Below are 23259 nucleotides of genomic sequence, written 5' to 3' on the forward strand. Positions count from 1 at the left end.
GACCCTATGGACTGTAGCCCATCAGGCTTCTCTGTCCATGGGGACTCTCCAGATAAGACCATGGAGTGGGTTGCTATGCCCTCCTCTAGGGGATCATCCCAACCCAGGAACTGAACCCAGGTCTCCCACATTGCAGTGAATTCTTTACCGTCTGAGTCACCAGCGAAGCCCAAGAATACTGGAGTGGGTAGCCTATTCTTTCTCCAAGGGGATCTTCCCAACCCAGGAATTGAACCAGGTTCTCCTGAATTGCAGGTGGATTCTTTAGCAGCTAAACTACCAGGGAAGCCCTTAGAAAAGAGCAGAACTATAGAATTCAGTGTATCACTTAAAAATAATACAGTAAAGTGTAACTATTTATCTTGAAAGTTATTCTACAAATCTATGTAGATTTAATTTTTTTAAGGTAAAAAATATATATTAAGACTTACATTGGACGGACCTGTATAGGTTTTCTTTAAAACAAAAATAACCTGAAAAAATTGCATTTTTCATTGTATTTAAACACCCTTTTTTTTTTTTTTTGTAGACTGCAAAGAACCCCCTCCCAGAAAAGAAACAGAAATCCTGTCAGGTTCTTGGACTGAACAAACATATCAAGAGGGCACTCAGGCTACATATAAATGCCGCCCTGGATACAGAACTCTGGGGAGTATTGTAATGATGTGCAGGGGTGGAAAATGGGTGTCTCTTAATCCATCGAGGATATGTCGGAGTAAGTAATTCCTACTTTTGTGAAACCTGTGAAAAGTTGTGAAAAAACTATTTAATTAATAAATATTTAATAAATGCTATTATGGCAATACTGGCTGAATTCTACTGCTAGTGTCATTTAAATACAAAGCAATATATCCTCATCATTCTTAAAAAGGGGTTGTCATCTTCCAAAATTAAAAAAAAAGCATACAGATAACTTTGGCATTTTTCACTTTTCTATATTTTCAATTCTGTCCTCTAAAACAATATCAGATATCCCTGTTCTTGAACTCCTATGTAAATTGTTACTCGCTGTGCTACATGCTAACATCATATTCTTTTTCTTATTCATTTTAGAAAAGCCCTGTGCACACCCTGGAGACACTCCATTTGGTTCTTTCCATCTTGCAGAAGGAACTCAGTTTGAATATGGTGCAAAGGTTGTTTATACGTGTGATGAGGGGTATGTCATCAACAGAAAGAGCAGTTTATAATTCAGATCTTTCATACTGTAAAGAGTAAATAGAAACTGACCTTATTTATGTGTTTAAGGTTATTATATTTTTCTATCAGCATTTTTATAAGTAACAGACAAGTAATCTGAAAATGTAAACTATAATGAAAATGATTATATTTGGATAATATGATCTTCTCCTCAACATTGAAAAATTAAAATGAATTATAATTACTCTGGTAGAGTATAGTTACAGGAGAGTGGGAAAGTTGTACACATTTAAACAAAAATTCTCTGCAATGGGTCCTCACTGCATCCTATTATGTGCAGAATAAGAATTCCATATCTCAGGGGCAGTGGGAATGGTAACAAAATTAGAGAACGTGGATCTATTTTCATAAAACTTTATACAATTTATGAGAAATCAGACTAACTGAACACTGAAATAATAACTATCATTCTTTAAGTTTCCACAATCCGTAAATTACGCTTATCACGCAGACCAAAAATGCTGCTATACTCAAAAGAGGTAACTTTGTGCCTTCTAAGCACCTGCTGCTGCTGCTAAGTCACGTCAGTCGTGTCCGACTCTGTGCGACCCCATAGACAGCAGCCCACCAGGCTCCCCCGTCCCTGGGGATTCTTCAGGCAAGAACACTGGAGTGGGTTGCCATGTCCTTCTCCAATGTAGCAAAGTGAAAAGTGAAAGTGAAGTCGCTCAGTCGTGTCCGACTTTTAGCGACTCCATGGACTGCAGCCTACCAGGCTCCTCCATCCATGGGATTTTCCAGGCAAGAGTACTGGAGTGGGATGCCATTGCCTTCTCCGAAGCACCTGCTGGATTCCCACAACTCAGCTATTCTTAACCCTGTGTTGTGACTTGCTCAGTGTTCTTTCTTTCTTGTGACTCCCAGCACCTTGTTTTGAAGAAAGTTTTATATATAGGAAAACTGAATCATTGTACTTTTATACTACATAAATATACACAGAGTGGAATTTCTTATTCCACAAAGTGGAATCATTCATTCCCCATTTATTTCTTGATTTGAGGCAGTAGAATATTTTAGAGCTTAGGCTTTGAAGTAAGCTCGTATTCCAAAACGCTACCACTTAATAACTATATGTATTTTTAGAAAATATCTCTTTACTCCAATTTCCTCACTTATAAAAGCAGAAACATATCAAGCGCATCACAGACTTGGTGGGAGAAATAAGTACGGCAGGCTATGAGCAAGCAGGGCGGCGTCTCAGGGTCCCCATGGTGGGGAACGCGGGGCCGGGGCAGGGGCGGGGCGGTGGTGGGTGGATTCCCGCGGGCGGGGCAGCGCGGGGCTCAGGTTCCAGAGCGCAGTGGGCAGCGCGGCGTCAGCACAGGGCCCCAGGCTGAGGCGCCCGGGCGGCCATTTTGAGCTGGGAACGCCGTCTGAAGGGCTGGCTCTGCGGCTTCGGTATGCGGGACCCTGTGAGCCTGGTAAAGGAAACTTAGCGCGGAGGGGAAATAAGGTTAGATTTATTACCCAGGTTCTATTTTCATTCCCCAGAAATTTGAATTTCCGGGGTTAGCCGGTGGCAATAGGAGGATATGTGTAGAATTTCGCAGAACTCCGGAGAGAGGTTTGGGCGAATGACTGGGTCCCTGGTGGAAAATAGTCAGCAGGAAATGTTCCTCTGTTATTAGGCGGAGCCAATAAAGGAGCCAGAGAAGAACCTTTGACAACCAATTATCTTGTTCCTCCGTGTGACAGGGGCACAGAGTAAAAGTTTGAGTTCAAGTTCCCGTGACTTTCATTTACTCTACTGAAAAGATTTCTTCCCTTAGAGAATTAGGAACAAATCAACCACTATCCAAGAAGGCAAAGTGTTTTTTGAAGGAGAGAGTTTTCTTTTACTTGTGCAACTAGCAGGACAACTCTCATTCAGGGTCAAAGGAAATGTTTGTTCAGGTACAATTCTTTAGAAGTTTTAAAAGAGGCCTTTCTTTCTTTTTTCCCCAAATTCTCTCACTTGTGGTTATCAAAATGCCTTTCCTTATTTATTTTTTGAGTAAAAAAATTTTTTTTTGCTTCCGGTTGTCAAATGTAATAAATTTGAGAAGGATGCTTAAAAAAAAAAAAAAAAAAAAAAAAGCTTTGTATTTTGTATGGAGAAGGAAATGGCAACCCACTCCAGTATTCTTGCCTGGAGAATCCCATGGACAGGGCAGCCTGGTGGGCTGCCCTCCATGGGGTTGCAAAGAGCCAGACACGACTGAAGTGACTTACCATGCATGCATGCATGCATGCATTGGAAAAGGAAATGGCAACCCACTCCAGTATTCTTGCCTGGAGAATCCCAGGGACAGAGGAGCCTGGTGGGGTGCTGTCTATGGGGTAGTACAGATTCGGACACGACCAACGCGACTTAGCAGCAGCAGCAGCAGTATTTTGTATTGGAATATAGCCATTAACAATGTTGTGATAGTTTCAAGTGCACAGCAAAGGAACTCAGCCATACACATACATGTATCCATTCTCTCCAAACTCCCCTCCCATTCAGGTTGCCACATGACATTGAGCATAGTTCCCTGTGCAAGTACAGCATCTTTGGTTTGAAGCTCAGGCTTGATGAGTTAGTATAATTTCACACTGAATGACTTATGTAAGCGGGCTTGACTTGGTGACCATACTCTGGAAAGCATCACCAGGATGGAGATGGGAGATGGAGACAAGTGCTGACAATAAGCCACACCAAACTATTCTTGCTAGCACTGTCCTTGATAATGTTAAAAAAAAAAAAAAGCACAAAGTGTCCAGAAAATATCACAATCGTGGAGGGTAGGACTATGGATAGAAATATGGAAAAAGAGTGGACTGGGGTAACATGCAGTGAACTGTTGTTTACTGCTTTTATCATGATCTCATGTTTTTATCTTTGTTTTTTTGTGATAGTTCATGGAGCTTATTACATTGTTAAGTGTACCTCATTAACTGACTCAACTGGAAAAATAAAAATGCATAAAACATTAATGAGTTTGTGTCACGAACCAAGAATTTTGATAATTCAAGTCCATGCACCTGAGGGCTTAATTAAGTGCCTTTCCTGAGGAGGGAGGGAAGCATGTGCTCCTATTCATAGTTTTCCTCTAGAATTTCTGGATATTTGAAATGGTATCAAACTTAAAACTGCACATAAACACACATCAGCTCACAATTCTGTTAATTTTGATTTTTAGGTATCAGATGGTGGGTGAGATGAATTTCCGTGAATGTGACACAAATGGATGGACCAATGATATTCCCATATGTGAAGGTAGATGTAGAACTAATTTACAAGTATATTAAAGCATATATTTAAAATATGATTTTTTGGGGGAAATGTCTTATATTAAATATTCTTAAAGTCTATAATTAAATATTTCTTACTCAAATTATTTTTGTGGATTCTACTATAGTACAGATTTGGATCTAATCTTTTATTGCTATGTTGTTAAGTGTTTCAATAACCGAATATAAATACAGGTTCGTCTAATCTAATAGTCGAAGTATTACAGACTAGAAAAAAAAATCTAAGTTTTGTTTTTCCTTTTGGATTCTAACCACTGGGAATAACACACATATCACATTAAAATGAAGATGAGAGTGTCAGCTTTATTAATGAAGGAGCACACAGCCAAATAACCACCCCAATGCAAGGATCTCAGATAAAAGCTTAACTGGAGAACATAGTTTAAACATCTCCTTCCTCCTGCCTGACACGGGGAGTTTTCCTATGATTTTAGTTTACTGAAGAGAGCCAGAAACTAAGGAAGAGCTCTGCCCTTTCTTACTGATCCATAAAGCAAACAGAGAGAATGGAAAATTTGCACATCCTGTTTACCGATTTTAAACCACTGATTACAATCTGTAGTCATCATGAAAATAAGAGTCCCTTTGCTGTCCACCAGAAACTATCACAACATTGTTAATTGACTATACTCCAATATAAAATAAAAAGAATAATCTGTTGTCATCATGAAAATAACTTTTCCTAGTTGAATGGTGATGAGTAAGTAGAGAGGAAAAAGAAGAGGTAAATGCAGGGCAGAGAGAGTGGAAGGGAGGAAAGAGAGAAAAAGACAGAAGCAGAGGAAGAAGGAAAGAAGAACAGTGATCACTCAAAATTCCTGTTTTCTGAAAAAGAGTGGGAGATCTTTCATCAACAGAAATGAGAGGAAGGGGATAAATGTTCTAGGGAACATCCATACTGGAATAATCTGGAGTGCTTCTTAAAAACTGAAATTTTTGGATCATAAAGATCGGCTGAATCAGTGTTCCTTGGGTGATAGGGCAGGGAGCTAGCCACAGAGTTTCCATTTAACAAGCATCCTGGGAGATTCTATTCTAAAATAAAGGTTGACTATCTTAAACCTAAGGGATATTGGAAAATGATAAGGAAAATAAAAAAAGTGCTCTAGTTATTTTGATATAGAAGAAGAAGAAAAATTAAAGACTGTTTATTTATTGAAGTACATATATTCAGAAAGTTTGTTTTTATACCTTTTAGGAATACAGCTTTGTATTATTGTGAGACTTAAATGGAAATTTTGTATTTAAGTATCTCCAACTTTGTATTTCTCAATTATGTAAGAAATATGAATGAAATGAATGAACTGAAATGTATCAGTTCAATTCAGTTTAGTTGCTCAGTTGTGTCTGACTCTGCGACCCCATGGACTGCAGCACGCCAGGCCTCCCTGTCCATCACCAGCTCCCGGAGTTTACTCAAACTCATCTCCATTGAGTCGGTGATGCCATCTAACCGTCTCATCCTCTGTCATCCCCTTCTCCTCCTGTCCTCAATCTTTCCCAGCATCAGGGTCTTTTCAAATGAGTCAGCTCTTCGCATCAGGTGTTTCAGCTTCAACATCAGTCCTTTCAATGAACATCCAGGACTGACCTCCTTTAGGATGGACTGGTTGAATCTCCTTGTAGTCCAAGGGACTCTCAAGAGTCTTCTCCAACACCACAGTTCAAAAGCATCAATTCTTCGGTGCTCAGCTTTCTTCACACTCCAACTCTCACATCCATACAGGACCACTGGAAAAACCATAGCCTTGACTAGGTGGATCTTTGTTAGCAAAGTAATGTCTCTGCTTTTTTTTTTTTTTAATTTTATTTTATTTTTAAACTTTACATAAATGTATTAGTTTTGCCAAATATCAAAATGAATCTGCCACAGGTATACACGTGTTCCCCATCCTGAACCCTCCTCCCTCCTCCCTCCCCATACCATCCCTCTGGGTCATCCCAGTGCACTAGCCCCAAGCATCCAGTATCGTGCATCGAACCTGGACTGGCAACTCGTTTCATACATGATATTTTACATGTTTCAATGCCATTCTCCCAAATCTTCCCACCCTCTCCCTCTCCCACAGAGTCCATAAGACTGTTCTATACATCACTGTCTCTTTTGCTGTCTTGTACACAGGGTTATTGTTACCATCTTTCTAAATTCCATATATATGCGTTAGTATACTGTATTGGTGTTTTTCTTTCTGGCTTACTTCACTCTGTATAATAGGCTCCAGTTTCATCCATCTCATTAGAACTGATTCAAATGTATTCTTTTTAATGGCTGAGTAATACTCCATTGTGTATATGTACCATAGCTTTCTTATCCATTTATCTGCTGATGGACATCTAGGTTGCTTTTTAATATGCTATCTAGGTTGGTCATAACTTTACTTCCAAGGTGTAAGCATCTTTTAATTTCATGGCTGCAGCCACCATCTGCAGTGATTTCGAAGCCCCCCAAAAAAGTCAGCCACTGTTTCCACTGTTTCCCCATCTATTTCCCATGAAGTGATGGGACTGGATGCCATGATCTTAGTTTTCTGAATGTTGAGCTTTAAGCCAACTTTTTCACTCTCCTCTTTCATTTTCATCCAGAAGCTTTTTAGTTCTTCTTCACTGTCTGCCATAATGGTGGTGTCATCTGCATATCTGAGGTTATTGATGTTTCTCCCAGCAATCTTGATTCCAGTTTTTGCTTCATACAGCCCAGGGTTTCTCATGATATACTCTGCATGTAAGTTAAATAAAAAGGGTGACAATATACAACCTTGTCGTACTCCTTTTCCTATTTGGAACCAGTCTGCTGTTCCATGTCCAGTTCTAACTGTTGCTTCCTGACCTACATACGGATTTCTCAAGAGGCAGGTCAGGTGGTCTGGTATTCCCATCTCTTTCAGAATTTTCCACAGTTTATTGTGATCCACACAGTCAAAGGCTTTGACATAGTCAATAAAGCAGAAATAGATGTTTTTCTGGAACTCTATTTCTTTTTACATTATCCAGCGGATGTTGGCAATTTGATCTCTGGTTCCTCTGCCTTTTCTAAATCCAGCTTGAACATTTGGAAGTTCACAGTTCACGTATTGCTGAAGACTCACTTGGAGAATTTTGAACATTACTTTGCTAGCATGTGAGATGAGTGCAATTGTGTGGTAGTTTAAGCATTCTTTGGCATTGCCTTTCTTTGGGATTGGAATGAAAACTAACCTTTTCCAGTCCTGTGGCCCCTGTGAATTTTCCAAATTTGCTGGCATATTCAGTGCAGCACTTTCACAGCATCATCTTTTAGTATTTGAAATAGTTCAACTGGAATTCCAACACCTCCACTATCTTTCTTCATAGTGATGCTTCCTAAGGCCCACTTGACTTCCCATTCCAGGATGTTGGCTCTAGGTGAGTGATCATACCATTGTGATTCTGGGTCATGAAGATCTTTTTTGTACAGTTCTTCTGTGTACTCTTGCCACCTCTTCTTAATATCTTCTGCTTCTGTTAGGTCCATTCCATTTCTGTACTTTATTGAGCCCATCTTTGCATGAAATGTTCCCTTGGTATCTCTAATTTTCTTTAAAAGATCTCTAGTCTTTCCATTCTATTATTTTCCTCTATTTCTTTGCACTGGTCACTGAAGAAGGCTTTCTTATCTCCCCATGCTGTTCTTTGGAACTCTGCATTTAAATGGGTATATTTTTCCTTTTCTTCTTTGCTTTTGGCTTCTCTTCTTTTCAAAGCTATTTGTAAGGCTGCCTCAGACAGCCATTTTGCTTTTTTGCATTTCTTTTTCTTGGGAATGGTCCTGATCCCTGTCTCCTGTACAATGTCATGAACCTCCATCCATAGTTCATTAGGCACTATATGTCTATCAGATCTAATCCCTTAAATCTATTCTCACTTCCACTGTATAATTATAAGGCATTTGATTTAGGTCATACCTGAATGGTCTAGTGGTTTTCCTTACTTTCTTCAATTTAAGTCTGCATTTGGCAATAAGCTGTTCATGATCTGAGCCACAGTCAATCCCGATCTTCTTTTTGCTGACTGCATAGAGCTTCTCCATCTTTGGCTGCAAATAATCAGTCTGATTTCAGTGCTGGCCATGTGTAGAGTCTTCTCTTGTGTTGTTGGAAGAGGGTGTTTGCTATGACCAGTGTATTCTCTTGGCAAAACTCTATTAGCCTTTTCCCTGCTCCATTCTGTGTCCAAGGCCAAATTTGCCTGCTACTCCAGTTGTTTCTTGACTTCCTACTTTTGCATTCCAGTCCTATAATGAAAAGGCCATCTTTTTTGGGTGTTAGTTCTAGAAGGTCTTGTAGGTCTTCATAGAACTATTTAACTTCAGCTTCTTCAGCATTACTGATTGGGGCCTAGACTTTGATTGCTGTGATATTGAATGGTTTGCCTTGGAAACAAACAGAGATCATTCTGTTGTTTTTGAGATTACATCCAAGTACTACATTTCGGACCCTTTTGTTGACTATGATTGCTATTCCATTTTTTCTAAGGGTTTCCTGCCTATAGTAGTAAATATAATAATCATCTGAGTTAAATTCACTCATTCCCATCCATTTTAGTTGGCTGATTCCTAGAATGTCGACGTTAACTCTTGACATCTCCTATTTGACCACTTCCAATTTGCTTTGATTCATGGACCTAACATTCCAGGTTCCTATACAATATTGCTCTTTATAGCATCGGACCTTGTTTCTATCACCAGTCACATCCACAGCTGGGTGCTGTTTTTGCTTTGGCTCTGTCCCTTCATTCTTTCTGGAGTTATTTCTCCACTGATCTCCAGTACCATATTGGGTACCTACTGACTGGGGGAATTCATCTTTCAGTATCCTATCTTTTTGCCTTTCCATACTGTTCATGGAAAATATATACACTTTCATTAAAAATGAAAGTGAAAATATATACACTTTCATTACAAATCTCAAGGTAGTAGTGTTTTTTGCTTACTCCCACAGGAAAGAATCAGAGATAAGCTTACTACTATTATTGTTTTTCTTTGTTTTTACTTAGTAGAATTTATTTCTGGCTAACAGTTTTAGCAAATAAACACATCTTTAAAAAAGTAATCTTGCTGTTGGTTATATATATATATATATGTCAAATTTATATATACTCATTTTTTCATGATAAGGTTTTAAAGTTTTCCAATTTCATTAGAGGAAGTTATGTTTATTTTTTCAGTTGTTAAGTGTTTACCAGTGACAGAACCAGAGAATGGGAAAATTTTCAGTGATGCCCTGGAACCAGACCAAGAATATACCTATGGACAAGTGGTACAGTTTGAGTGTAATTCAGGCTACATGCTGGATGGACCCAAACAAATACATTGCTCAGCAGGTGGTGTTTGGAGTGCAGAAACACCAAAATGTGTAGGTAAGATAAACTTACTTACTGTTGATTTGATTAATTGCATGAGTTTAGTTTGTTTTTTCATGAAAATATACCTTTCAAAACACTGTGCATCCTATAGGATTTGAAAAATACTAACAATTGCTAGCATTTATTCAGCACTTACTACTTTACAGTAGGTGATCTAAACTGTTTACAAGTGTCATCTATTTAACCTTCCAAATGACCATGTGATTTATGTATTGTGTTCATCTCTGTTTCATAATGAGGAAATCATGGTGCAAAGAAATTAAATTGCATGTCCAAAATAATCATGGTGTATATGGTAGAGGTAAGATTCAAACCTAGGTAGCTGCTGCTGGTGCTGCTGCTAAGTTGCTTCAGTTGTGTCTGACTCTGTGCGACCCAATGGATGGCACCCACCAGGCTCCCCCGTCCTTGGGATTCTCCAGGCAAGAGTACTGGAGTGGGGTGCCATTGCCTTCTCTCAAATCTAGGTTATATGACACTAAAGTCCATTCTCATAACCATAATTAAAGTGTAGTTGACTCATGACTAAAGTAAAAGCATTTCTGCTACAAGTTTTTTTTTTTTTTTTAATTTTATTTTATTTTTAAACTTAACATAACTGTATTAGATTTGCCAAATATCAAAATGAATCCGCCACAGGTATACATGTGTTCCCCATCCTGAACCCTCCTCCCTCCTCCCTCCCCATTCCATCCCTCTGGGTCGTCCCAGTGCACCAGCCCCAAGCATCCAGTATCGTGCATCGAACCTGGACTGGCAACTCATTTCATACATGATATTTTACATGTTTCAATGCCATTCTCCCAAATCTTCCCACCCTCTCCCTCTCCCACAGAGTCCATAAGACTGTTCTATACATCAGTGTCTCTTTTGCTGTCTCGTACACAGGGTTATTGTTACCATCTTTCTAAATTCCATATATATGCGTTAGTATACTGTATTGGTGTTTTTCTTTCTGGCTTACTTCACTCTGTATAATAGGCTCCAGTTTCATCCACCTCATTAGAACTGATTCAAATGTATTCTTTTTAATGGCTGAATAATACTCCATTGTGTATATGTACCACAGCTTTCTTATCCATTCATCTGCTGATGGACATCTAGGTTGCTTCCATGTCCTGGCTATTATAAACAGTGCTGCGATGAACATTGGGGTACTCGTGTCTCTTTCCCTTCTGGTTTTCTCAGTGTGTATGCCCAGCAGTGGGATTGCTGGATCATAAGGCATGTCTATTTCCAGTTTTTTAAGGAATCTCCACACTGTTCTCCATAGTGGCTGTACTAGTTTGCATTCCCACCAACAGTGTAAGAGGGTTCCCTTTTCTCCACACCCTCTCCAGCATTTATTACTTGTAGACTTTTGGATCGCAGCCATTCTGACTGGTGTGAAATGGTACCTTAAAACTCTAAAAGGTCATTTTATATTTGAAAAACTAAACATTCAATGTTTATCTCTACTGATGTATCATGATGACATTCTGTCTTTGAATAACACTTCTAAAAGTGGCCCTGTTTTATACTTGCACTGGAAGTTTAGTATAAATATTACTGATCTGAATTGAATCCACTAAATAAATTTTTGTCTTTAAAAAAAAGTTCTATAGTAACCTGTAAGCCAGCATTTCTTTAGTCGTAATACTGCTGACCTTGGCCTCATGACCAATATGATGATTTTGTTGTTGTTTAGTTGCTCAGTAGTGTCCAACTCTTTGCAACCCCATGAATTGCAATGCACCAGGTTTCCCTGTCCTTCACTATGTCCCAGAGTTTGCTCAAACACATGACCATTGAGTCAGTGATGCCATCCAATCATCTCATCCTCTGTTGCCCCGTTTTCCTCCTGCCCTAAATTTTCCCCAGCATCAGAGGTTTGTCCCAATGAGTCGGCTCTTTGCATCAGGTGGCCAAAGTATTGGAAGGTCAGCATTGGCATCAATCCTTCCAATGAATATTCAGGACTGATTTCCTTTAGGATTGACTGGTTTGATTTCCTTGCAGTCCAAGGGACTCTCAAGAGTCTTCTAGCACCACAGTTTGAAAGCATCAGTTCTTTGGCACTCAGCCTTCTTTGTGGTCCTGCTCTCACATGCATACATGAGTAGTGGAAAACATCATAACTTTGGCATTACAGACCTTTTTTTGGCAAAGTGATGATTCTGCTTTTTAATACACTGCTTAGGTTTGTCATAGCTTTTCTTCCAAGGAGCAAGAGCCTTTTAATTTTATGGCTGCAGTCACCCTCTGCAGTGATTTTGGAGCCCAAGAAAATGAAATCTGACAGTTTCCACCTTTTCCCCATCTATTTGCCATGAAGTGATGAGACTATATGCCATGATCTTCATTATTTGAATGCTGAGTTTTAAGCCAGCTTTTTCACTCTCCTCTCTCACTTTCCTCAAGAGGTTCTTTAGTTCCTCTTTGCTTTCTGCCATTATAGTGACATCATCTATGTATCTGAGGTTGTTGATATTTCTCCCAGCAATCTTGATTCTAGCTTGTGTTTCATCCAGCCCAGCAGTTTGCATAATGTACTCTGCATGTAAGTTAAATTAACAGGGTGACAGTATACAGCCTTGACATACTCCTTTCTCAATTTTGAACCAGTCAGTTGTTCCATGTCCAGTTCTAACTATTGCTTCTTGTCCTGCATACTGGTTTCCCAGGAGGCAGGTAAGATGGTCAGGCGTTCCCAACTCTTGAAGAATTTTCCACAGTTTGTTGTGATCCACATAGTCAAAGGCTTTAGAATAGTCAATGAAGCAGAAATAGATGTTTTTTCTGGAGTTCCCTTTATTTTTCTATGATCCAGCAGATGCTGATTTGATCTCTGGTTTCTCTGCTTTTTCTAAATCCAGCTGTACATCTGGGGGTTCTTGGTTCAAATATTATTGAAACTTAGCTTGAAGGATTTTGAGTATTACCTTGCTTGCATGTTAATGAGTACAATTGTATGGTAGCTTGAACATTCTTTGGCATTGCCCTTCTTTGGGATTAGAATGAAAGCTGAACTTTTCTGGTCCTGTGCCACTCCTGAGTTTTCCAAAGTTGCTGGCATATTGAGTGCAGCCCTTCAACAGCATTATCTTTCAGGATTTGAAATAGCTTAGCTGAAATTCCATCACCTCCACTAGTTTTGTTTGTAGCAAGGCTTTCTAAGGCCCACTTGACTTCATACTCCAGGATGTCTGACTGTAGGTGAGTGACCACACAATTGTGGTTATCTGGGTCACTGAGATCTTTTTTGTACAATTCTGTGTATTCTTGCCACCTCTTCTTAATCTCTTCTGCTTCTGTTAGGTCTTTCCTGTTTTTCTCCTTTATTGTGCCTATCTTTGTGTGAAATGTTTCCTTGAGAACCTCATGATGATTTTTGCTTTTGTCATAATGTATTATGTCTAATTTATTTAAAATTACCATACCTTTTTTTTTTTTTACCAATACTTGTTTGGGAGAAATTTCTATCATATATTTTTTAACATTATCTAATTTCCCCAAATGATTTACATTTTCTTAGTCTAGTCTGTCCTACAGTGAGATACAAAGAGAAGTGTTCCTCTTCCTAGAAAGTCCTTTTTACAAAACTATTTCGAGTTAATAAAGATGAACATATTTATATGCAGTGTAGCAGTTACATATGCTCTAGAGATCATGTGGTGGGACTTGTGATTTAGTTGCTGAGTTGTGTCTGACTCTTGCAACCCCGTGGACTGTAGCCAGTAGGCTCCTCTGTCCGTGGGATTTCCAGGCAAGAATACTGGAGTGGGTTGACATTCTGTTCTCCAGGGAATCTTTCTGACCCAGGATCCAACTTGGGTCTCCTGCATTGCAGGCAGGTTCTTTACCAACTGAGCCAACAGGGAAGCTCTAGAGGATCATGGGTGGGGTTTATTTTTTGCATACGTTTCTGTGGTTAGTGAAATCTATCAGAAATGACTGATGCAAAACATGTCTTAAAGGAAGAATGAGAATCTTTAGATGAATTGAGGCAGGGAAAAGCAAACCAGTCGGATGGAGTGGAAGGGGCAGTGGCTTTGAGGTCTCTCTGAGCATGAAGCCCCTTGTTCCCATTGTTCTCAGGGGCCTTAATGTAGGATGCAGGCCGAGAAGAAGTCAGTGATGGAGAGAATATGGGCAGTCCAAGGTTCTGAGGGGTGGCACACACCATGCTGAAGGATTAGGCTTTTATGCAGACTAGTTTGGGAATCAATGCAGCATTTTAAGTGACAGGAAAAATATCATTAAGTTGCAAACAGGAAAGAAAAGATTGAGATGAAGGGAGAATAGAATCTGGGAAATTAGTCACTGTTGCTGGAATCCCAGGGGAAATTGTTTGAGAGAGGACAGTGTGAAAGATGATGGCCAGCTTTTGTTTGTTTGTTTGTTTTTGACAGAAACTTGAAGGGATGGCAATCACAAGAGCTGGTCAGTTGCTTTTTGGAGATGCAATACAACAAGTTAAATTAATTTCTTTGATAAAGTATTTTGTTAATAATTACTCTATTATCAAGAACAAAAAAATATATATAATTTTTACAGATCACTGAAATTATGTATCAAATTTTACCTACTTTTTAAAAAAATATGGTATTTTAATTACATAGCAGAACTACATGAGTTCATGTAAGTTGAATGCAATATCTGTGATACAATTCCTTCATAAAAAATTCCTTAGTTATTTCTACGTAAATTATTTCCATGAGAATGTTTTCCCTAAAAAAACACATATATTCTCCTTGAGTATATTGATTTTTACTTTCCCATTATATGCAAGTGTTAGAACACTTATTTGGAGAAGGAAATGGCAACCCACTCCAGTGTTCTTGCCTGGAGAATCCCAGGGAGGGCGGAGCCTGGCTGCCGTCTATGGGGTCGCACAGAGTTGGACACGGCTGAAGCGCCTTGGCAGCAGCAGAACACTTATTAAGTGCCTCAGCAGTGCAACTGGAAACATTATTTGGTATAAGAATATTGAATGATATGAGAAAAGTTCATTATGTATTGCTAATTATTATTTTTTTAAAGCAAACTTAAATGATTTGGAATTGAGTTCACATATTTTTTTGACTTTTGATTATGTTTGAAAATTTTTATAAAAAGCTTTTAAAAAATGATACATGTAGAAGAGGCTTATGCACTGTCATATGGAGTGAAGTAAGTCAGAAAGAAAATCAAGTATTGTGTATTAACACATATATGTAGAATCTGAAAAAATTGGTAGAGATGATCTCATTTACAAAGGTGAAACAGAGACACAGATGTAGAGAACAAACGTATGGATACCAAGGGGGAAGAGGGAGTGGGATGAATTGTAAGACTGGGATAGACATATATAGAGATATTATTGATACTATGTATAAAATAGAAAATTAATGAGAACCTACTGTATAGCACAGGGAACTTGGTGCTCTGTGGAGACACAAATGGAAAGGAAATCCAAAAAAGAAGGGATATACGTATACATATAGTTCATTAACTGTGCTGTACAGTAGAAACTAACACAGCACTGTGAAGCAAATAAACACCAATAAAAATTAGGAAAAATAAAAATAAAAACAAAGCCTAGAAAAAGTTGAAAAAAAGAGAAAGGCATTAAGTACATAATGTTTTCTAGCTTTCTACAAATGAAGGACAGGAGGCAACATAAATATTTAGTAATACCATTTCCCACAGCTCTAGAAATTGATGTTCAGATTCATTCAAAATACTATAATATATAAAATGCTTAAGTTACGACAAGTAACTTCTTTATATATCATTAATCTAAAATAAAGCAAAATATATGGAAAACCAGGATACATATGAATAGGCTGTTTTACATAAATCACAATGAAACTACTTCGGTATTCAGTTTTACATATATAGCTGATGAAGTTACTAGACATTATTTATGTCAAGAAGACTAATTTATTCCCCCAACTAAATAAATCAGCAAAAAGATTTAAATCAGAATTTTAACTTTCTTCCAAAAATGAATGTTAAAAACAACTGATAAATTATTCATCAAGCATTCAAGTCAAAACAGGACTTTGTTTGGTGGCCTAATTTACTTAATGGAATGGAAACAAAAGTTTTATCTTTATATAACTTATATCTGGGACACAGTACTTTGACATATAATGGACATTTTGAAATTTAATCCCTTTTGTTTAGAAATTTTCTGCAAAACACCAGTCATTTTAAATGGACAAGCTGTACTTCCAAAGGCAACCTATAAGGCAAATGAACGAGTTCAATACAGATGTGCAGCCGGTTTTGAATATGGTCAGAGAGGAGATACAGTATGCACTAAATCTGGATGGACTCCAGCTCCTACTTGTATAGGTAATGTTACATTTCTTTTATATCTTTTGCTGAATATTTTACCAGTTGCTTTAACTCAAATACTCCTTACCATTAAGCAGTTTATTTTTTCTGAAAATGGAGTATTGATGTTTATTTATTGCTGTTTAGTTGAAGTTATGTCTGACTCCTTTGAGATCCTATGGACTGTAGCCCACCAGGCTCCTCTGTCCTTGGGATTTCCCAGGAAACAATACTGGCATGGATTGGCACTCCCTTCTCCAGGGGATCTTCCTGACCTAGGGACTGAACCTCTGTCTCCTCCATTGGATTCTTTACCACTGAGCCACCTGGAAAGCATGACTTAAAAAAAAAAAAGATTATTGCAAATTGATCCTTGTTGTGTACTAGCAAAGTTGATATAAATGACTGAGTAGAACTTTATAAATCAGAAAGGACTATGTCAAGGAGTAGCACACTATTGTTGTGTACACAAAGTTGTTGTGCAGTCATGAAGTTGTGTCCAACTCTTTGCAACCCCATAAATGGCAGCATGCCAGGTTTCCCTGTCCTTCACTATCTCCCAGAGTTTGCTCGGACTCATGTCTATTGAGTTAGTGATGCCATTCAACCATCTCATCCTCTGTTGTTCCCTTCTCCCCCCACCTTCAATCTTCCCCAGCATCAGAGTCTTTTCTAGTGAGTCAGCTCTTTGCATCAGATGGCCAAAGCATTGGAACTTCAGCTTCAGCTTCAGTCCTTCCAATGAATATTCAGGGTTGATTTCCTTTAGGATTGACTGGTTTGATCTCCTTGCTACCCAAGAGTCTCTCAAGAGTCTTCTCCAGCACCACAGTTTGAAAGTATCAGTTCTTTGGTGCTCAGCCTTCTTTATGGTCCAACTCTCTCATCTGTATATGACTACAGGAAAAACCATAGCCTTGACTAGACAGACCTCTGTTGGCAAAGTAATGTCTCTGATTTTTAATATGCTGCCTAGGTTTGTCATAACTTTTCTTTGAAGGAGTAAGCGTCTTTTAATTTCATGGCTGCAGTCACCATCTGCAGTGATTTTGGAGCCCAAGACTATAAATTCTGCCACTGCTTCCAGTTTTTCTCCTCTATTTGCCATGAAATGATGGGACCGATTGGCATGATCTTAGTTTTTTGAATGTTGAATTTTAAGCCAGCTTTTTTACTCTCCTTTTTCACTTTCATCAAGAGGCTCTTTAGTTCCTCTTTGCATTGTGCCATTAGGGTGCTATCGTCTGCATATCTGAGGTTATTGATATTTCTCCTGGCAATCTTGATGCCAGCTTGTGATTCATCCAGTCCAGCAATTCACATGATGTACTCTGTATAGAAGTTAAATTAGCACGGTGACAATATACAGCCTTGATGTACTCCTTTCTAAAATTTGAACCAGTTTGTTGTCCCATGTCTGGTTCACGCCATAGTGCCAGGTCAAATCCAGCCTGTTCCTTTTTGTAAACTAAGACTTACTGGAATAGAGACATGCCCATTCCTTATATGTATTGTCTATGGCTACTTCAGGGCAAAGGCTAATAGAGTTTTGCCAAGAGAATGCACTGGTCATAGCTAACACCCTCTTCCAACAACACAAAAGAAGACTCTACACATGGACATCACCAGATGGTCAATACCGAAATCAGATTGATTATATTCTTTGCAGCCAAAGATGGAGAAGCTCTATACAGTCAGCAAAAACAAGACCGGGGCTGACTGTGGCTCAGATCATGAACTCATTATTGCCAAATTCAGACTTAAATTGAAGAAAGTAGGGAAAACCACTAGACCATTAAGGTATGACTAAAATCAAATCCCTTATGATTATACAGTGGAAGTGAGAAATAGATTTAAGGGACTAGATCTGATAGAGTGCCTGATGAACTATGGACTGAGTTTCGTGACATTGTACAGGAGACAGGGATCAAGACCATCCCCATGGAAAAGAAATTCAAAAAAGCAAAATGGCTGTTTGGGGAGGCCTTAGAAATAACTATGAAAAGAAGAGAAGCGAAAAGCAAAGGAGAAAAGGAAAGATAAAGCATCTGAATGCAGAGTTCCAGAGAATAGCAAGGAGAGATAAGAAAGCCTTCCTCAGCGATCAATGCAAAGAAATAGAGGAAGACGACAGAATGGGAAAGACTGGCGATCTCTTCAAGAAAATTAGATACCAAGGGAACATTTCATGCAAAGATGGCCTTGATAAAGGACAGAGATGGTATGGACCTAACAGAAGTGGAAGATATTAAGAAGAGGTGGCAAGAATACACAGAAGAACTATACAAAAAAGATCTTCACGATGAAGATAATCACGATGGTGTGATCACTCACCTAGAGCCAGACACCCTGGAATGTGAAGTCAAGTGGGCCTTAGAAAGCATCACTACGAACAAAGCTAGTGGAGGTGATGGAATTCCAGTTGAGCTGTTTCAAATCCTGAAAGATGATGCTGTGAAAGTGCTACACTCAATATGCCAGCAAATATGGAAAACTCAGCAGTGGCCACAGGACTGGAAAAGATCAGTTTTCATTCTAATCCCAAAGAAAGGCAATGCCAAAGAATGCTCAAACTACCACACAATTGCACTCTTCTCACACGCTAGTAAAGTAATGCTCAAAATTCTCCAAGCCAGGCTTCAGCAATATGTGAACCATGAACTTCCAGATGTTCAAGCTGGTTTTAGAAAAGGCAGAGGAACCAGAGATAAAATTGCCAACATCCTCTGGATCATGGAAAAAGCAAGAGAGTTTCAGAAAAACATCTATTTCTGCTTTATTGACTATGCCAAAGCCTTTGACTGTGTGGATCACAATAAACTGTGGAAAATTCTGAAAGAGATGGGAATACCAGACCACCTGACCTGCCTCTTGAGAAATCCGTATGTAGGTCAGGAAGCAACAGTTAGAACTGGACATGGAACAGCAGACTGGTTCCAAATAGGAAAAGGAGTATATCAAGGCTGTATATTGCCACCCTGATTATTTAACTTATATGCAAAGTACATCATGAGAAACACTGGGCTGGAAGAAACACAAGCTGGAATCAGGATTGCCAGGAGAATTATCAGTAACACCAGATATGCAGATGACACCACCCTTATGGCAGAAAGTGAAGAGGAACTAAAAAGCCTCTTGATGAAAGTGAAAGAGGAGAGTGGAAAAGTTGGCTGAAAGCTCAACATTCAGAAAACTAAGATCCTGGCATCTGGTCCCATCACTTCATGGTGAATAGATGGGGAAACAGTGGAAACAGTGTCAGACTTTATTGTTTTGGGCTCCAAAATCACTGCAGATGGTGATTTCAGCCATGAAATTAAAAGACGCTTACTCCCTGGAAGGAAAGTTATGACCAACCTAGATAGCATATTCAAAAGCAGAGACATTACTTTACCAACAAAGGTCCGTCTAGTCAAGGCTATGGTTTTTCTAGTAGTCATGTATGGATGTAAGAGTTGGACTGTGAAGAAAGCTGAGTGCCGAAGAATTGATGCTTTTGAACTGTGGTGTTGGAGAAGACTCTTGAGAGTCCCTTGGACTGCAAGGAGATCCAACCAGTCCATTCTGAAGGAGATCAGTCCTGGGTGTTCTTTGGAAGGACTGATGTTTTAGCTGAAACTCCAGTACTTTGGCCACCTCATGTGAAGAGTTGACTCACTGGAAAAGACTCTGATGCTGGGAGGGATTGGGGGAAGGAGGAAGAGGGGACAACAGAGGATGAGATGCCTGGATGGCATCCCTGACTCCATGGACATGAGTTTGAGTGAACTCTGGGAGTTGGTGATGAACAGGAAGGCCTGGTGTGCTGCAGTTCATGGGGTTACAGAGTCGGACACAACTGAGGGACTGAACTGACTGATGTCTACTTCTTCCCTACAATGGTGGAGCTCAGTATTTACGATAGACACCTTTCACCTGAGTCTTTATGTGAAAGAGGAGTTTTTAAACCTGGATTAGGTTATTTTATTACAATAAGAATAATGTATTCCAAAATCTTAGTGGCTTAAAAAACTAAGGTTTATTTTCTATGTATGTGCACTTCCAACCTTCATTGGAACCTGCATCTGCTATGTCTCTTGCCTTGGCAGGTAGATTCCTTACCACTTGTGCCAACTGGGAAGCCCATTGTATTAGATATATAGTCTTAATTAACAAAATTCCCGGAAAACATAGATCAGGAGGGACCCTCCTCATTATTTTAATTGTCCGAATCAGGGAATGGAGATATGACCTTCCGTGTTCTTTTTTAATCACTGTAGCTGTGGGAAAGAGAACATGAAAATTCAATGACTTTTTCAACTCCCTCCCTCTCTAAAGGAAAACATTACTCCCACATTCATTTCATTGTCCTATGCAATCCCTGTATTTAAGTCTACTTCAAAAGGACAGGGTGTGCTATTGCAACAAGTGTCTGGAGGGAGGAGAATATTTTACAGCAGTACTTGTGAGAAATACAGAAGCCGAGAAACTTGCAGAAAGTGGAAAGAATAGCTGAAGTGATACATCATGAATTCTTTGCCAGATGTGGAATATCATGAAGAGTGTGTTGACTGTGGAGAAAGAGAGTTCAAGAGTACCTAGGGTACAGATACATCAGATGAGAAACACAATGAAGGGAAATGTAAGTGATACAGCAGGAGGGGTATGAGGCTGTGCTCATTTTACTGACTTTTGTGCTGTACGAAGAACAAATTAATAACATCCACTTTTATATTTTTATATAATTGATTATTTTAATGGATGTGATTTCTATATTGTGAACATACCTTTTGTCTTTTCAGAAATAATATGTGATCCTCCTCGTATTCCAAACGGTGTGTACAGACCTGAATTAAGCAAATACAGAGGTCAAGATAAAATCACTTATGAGTGTAAAAAGGGTTTTTTTCCCGAGATACGTGGAACTGATGCAACGTGTACCAGAGATGGCTGGGCACCTGTTCCGAGATGTGCCTGTATGTTCCATTCATATCTTGACCTTCTTCTTAATTGTGAAATTTCTTTCTCTTAAACATACAACAGTGGGGCACCATGCCCTATGCAGTATGGCAAATCCAAGTATCCACCCTACTGTGTATGGTAATTTGGGGCTTTTAGAGGCATTATTTGCTTCTTGAAGTAGGCAATTCTAATAAGGAATAAAAACATTTTTGTAAACTAAAAACTCTTTACATTTTTGCCACTCAAAGATAAAATATGGCTGTGTTTTTGAATATATAAATCTCTAACAACCTACTCCACTATTCTTGCCTGGAGAATCCCATGGACAGAGAAGCTTGGCAGGATATAGTCCACAGGTGATCACAAAGAACTAGATATGACAGAAGTGAATTAGCATGCAAAATAATTGTAATACTGGATCTAAGTCATTAAGTAAAAATAACATCACATAGCACCTATTGTTTTAGATGCCCGCATGCATGCATGCTAAATTCCTCAGTCATGTCTGACTCTTTGCCACCCTATGGACTGTAGCCCACCAGGCTTCGCTGTCCATGGGATTTTCCAGGCAAGAATGCTGGAGTGCCTTCTTCCAGGTGTTCTTCTCAACTCAGGGATTGAAACCTGCATGTACTATGTCTCCTGCATTGGCAGGCGGCTTCTTTATCACTTGGGCTCACTGGGAAGCCATTGTATTAGATACATAGTCAAATTAACACGTTTCCCAGAAAACGTTTTGGCTTAGGACAACAACCCTCCATATTCTTAGAGCTCCTGTGGGTCAGGAATGAGGAAGGGCCTACACTGTCTGGTTCTGAATCACTATGCATGGGTGGCAGTCAGGGTATTGACCTGGGCCACTGTCACCTGGAGGCTCAGCTGGGCTGGAGGCTTTGCTTCCAGGTTGGCTCACTCTCCTGGCTTTGTGGGGAGGCCTCAGTACCTGACCAGCTGGGCGTCTCTGCAGGTCACTTGAGAGACAGCTAGCTTTTCTCAGGGGCAGTGACCCCAGAGAGGGAGGAGGAAGCCTCCACACCAGGTATGACTTGGTCACACACTGTCATGTCAGTCATGTGTATTCTTTAGAAATGGACACTAAGTCCTGCACACTCAGTGGTGAGTACTTAGGTTCTGTTTGAAGAGAGGAGTGTGGAAGGCGTTGTGGACTTTCCTAAAACCGTAAAATATAGAAAAACATCAGGTCAGCTGAACAGAGTATTTTCTGGGGATGCTTCCTTTACTCCTCAACTTCCTCTAAGTTGCCTCTAAACAATCTTCTTTCTAACAGTACACTGTAAAATTTCAGCATACTTAAACCAGTTATTCCATGAAAGAAAACTGTAATGATATAAAACAGTTCAGTGACCTTAATGGTAATTCCGAGCATACATTTAAAATGAATTTTCAAAGCATAAGTTCCATTAAAATGAAGGTATTAGCAGTATGAAACAGATTTTAATCTGCATAAGAATTTTAGGAAAAATATTTCATCTTGTTTAAGATGGATTTATGAAAATGGTGCTGTGTGCTTAGTCGCTCAATCATGTACAACTTTTTGTGATCCTTTGGACTATAGCCTACCAGGATCCTCTGTCTGTGGAATTCTCCAGGCAAGAATACTGCAGTGGGTTGCCATTTCCTTCTCCAGGGGAATCTTTCTGACCCACAGATGAAACCTGCATCTCCTGTGTCTGCTGCATTGCAGATGGATTCTTCACCAATGAGCCATAGGGAAGCCCTTTGAAAATGGTAGATCAACCCAATTCTATTTATATCACAACAAGGTTATCCCACAAGGGACCTTGTGAAGTTCTTGTGGACAACATGAGGAAACTATTTAAACAGTTTATCAATATTCATAGTTTCATTTAATGAGCTGATTATCAGATGCAGGACTTTGTTCTCAGGCCCGTTCCTTTCCTCTTTTGTATCATCAGCTAGTTTAATGCTGCAAAGGAGATGCATCTGGAATGATACACAGGTGCTGATAGTGAACCTATATTGGGACAGATTCATCCCTCAGAACGACTCCCATGTGTGAGGTTGGACCTAATAACATGAAATTTAAAACTTAAATTTAAAAATTATAAGATCCCGGGCCTGGATCTTTGGAGTAAGTTGCAGAGGTACAGAAAGACTAGAAACACTTTAAAACTTGGTGAA

General features: G+C 39.2%; 1 protein-coding gene across 15 annotated transcripts in view; it reads left to right on the top strand.

The window, feature by feature from the left end:
- CFH (complement factor H) overlaps nt 1-23259 on the top strand; it is a 482162-nt gene that overhangs the window by 14887 nt on the left and 444016 nt on the right. For all 15 annotated transcript variants that reach the window (XM_045165767.1, XM_045165768.1, XM_045165769.1 and 12 more), the window contains exons 2-7: nt 530-715; nt 1054-1159; nt 4362-4438; nt 9655-9846; nt 16003-16173; nt 20937-21110. In XM_045165767.1, the coding sequence (XP_045021702.1) occupies nt 530-715; nt 1054-1159; nt 4362-4438; nt 9655-9846; nt 16003-16173; nt 20937-21110 (906 nt within the window). The remainder of the gene's footprint in view (nt 1-529; nt 716-1053; nt 1160-4361; nt 4439-9654; nt 9847-16002; nt 16174-20936; nt 21111-23259) is intronic.

This window comes from Bubalus bubalis, chromosome 5 (genome assembly GCF_019923935.1).
Source record: "Bubalus bubalis isolate 160015118507 breed Murrah chromosome 5, NDDB_SH_1, whole genome shotgun sequence".
NCBI lineage: Eukaryota > Metazoa > Chordata > Mammalia > Artiodactyla > Bovidae > Bubalus > Bubalus bubalis.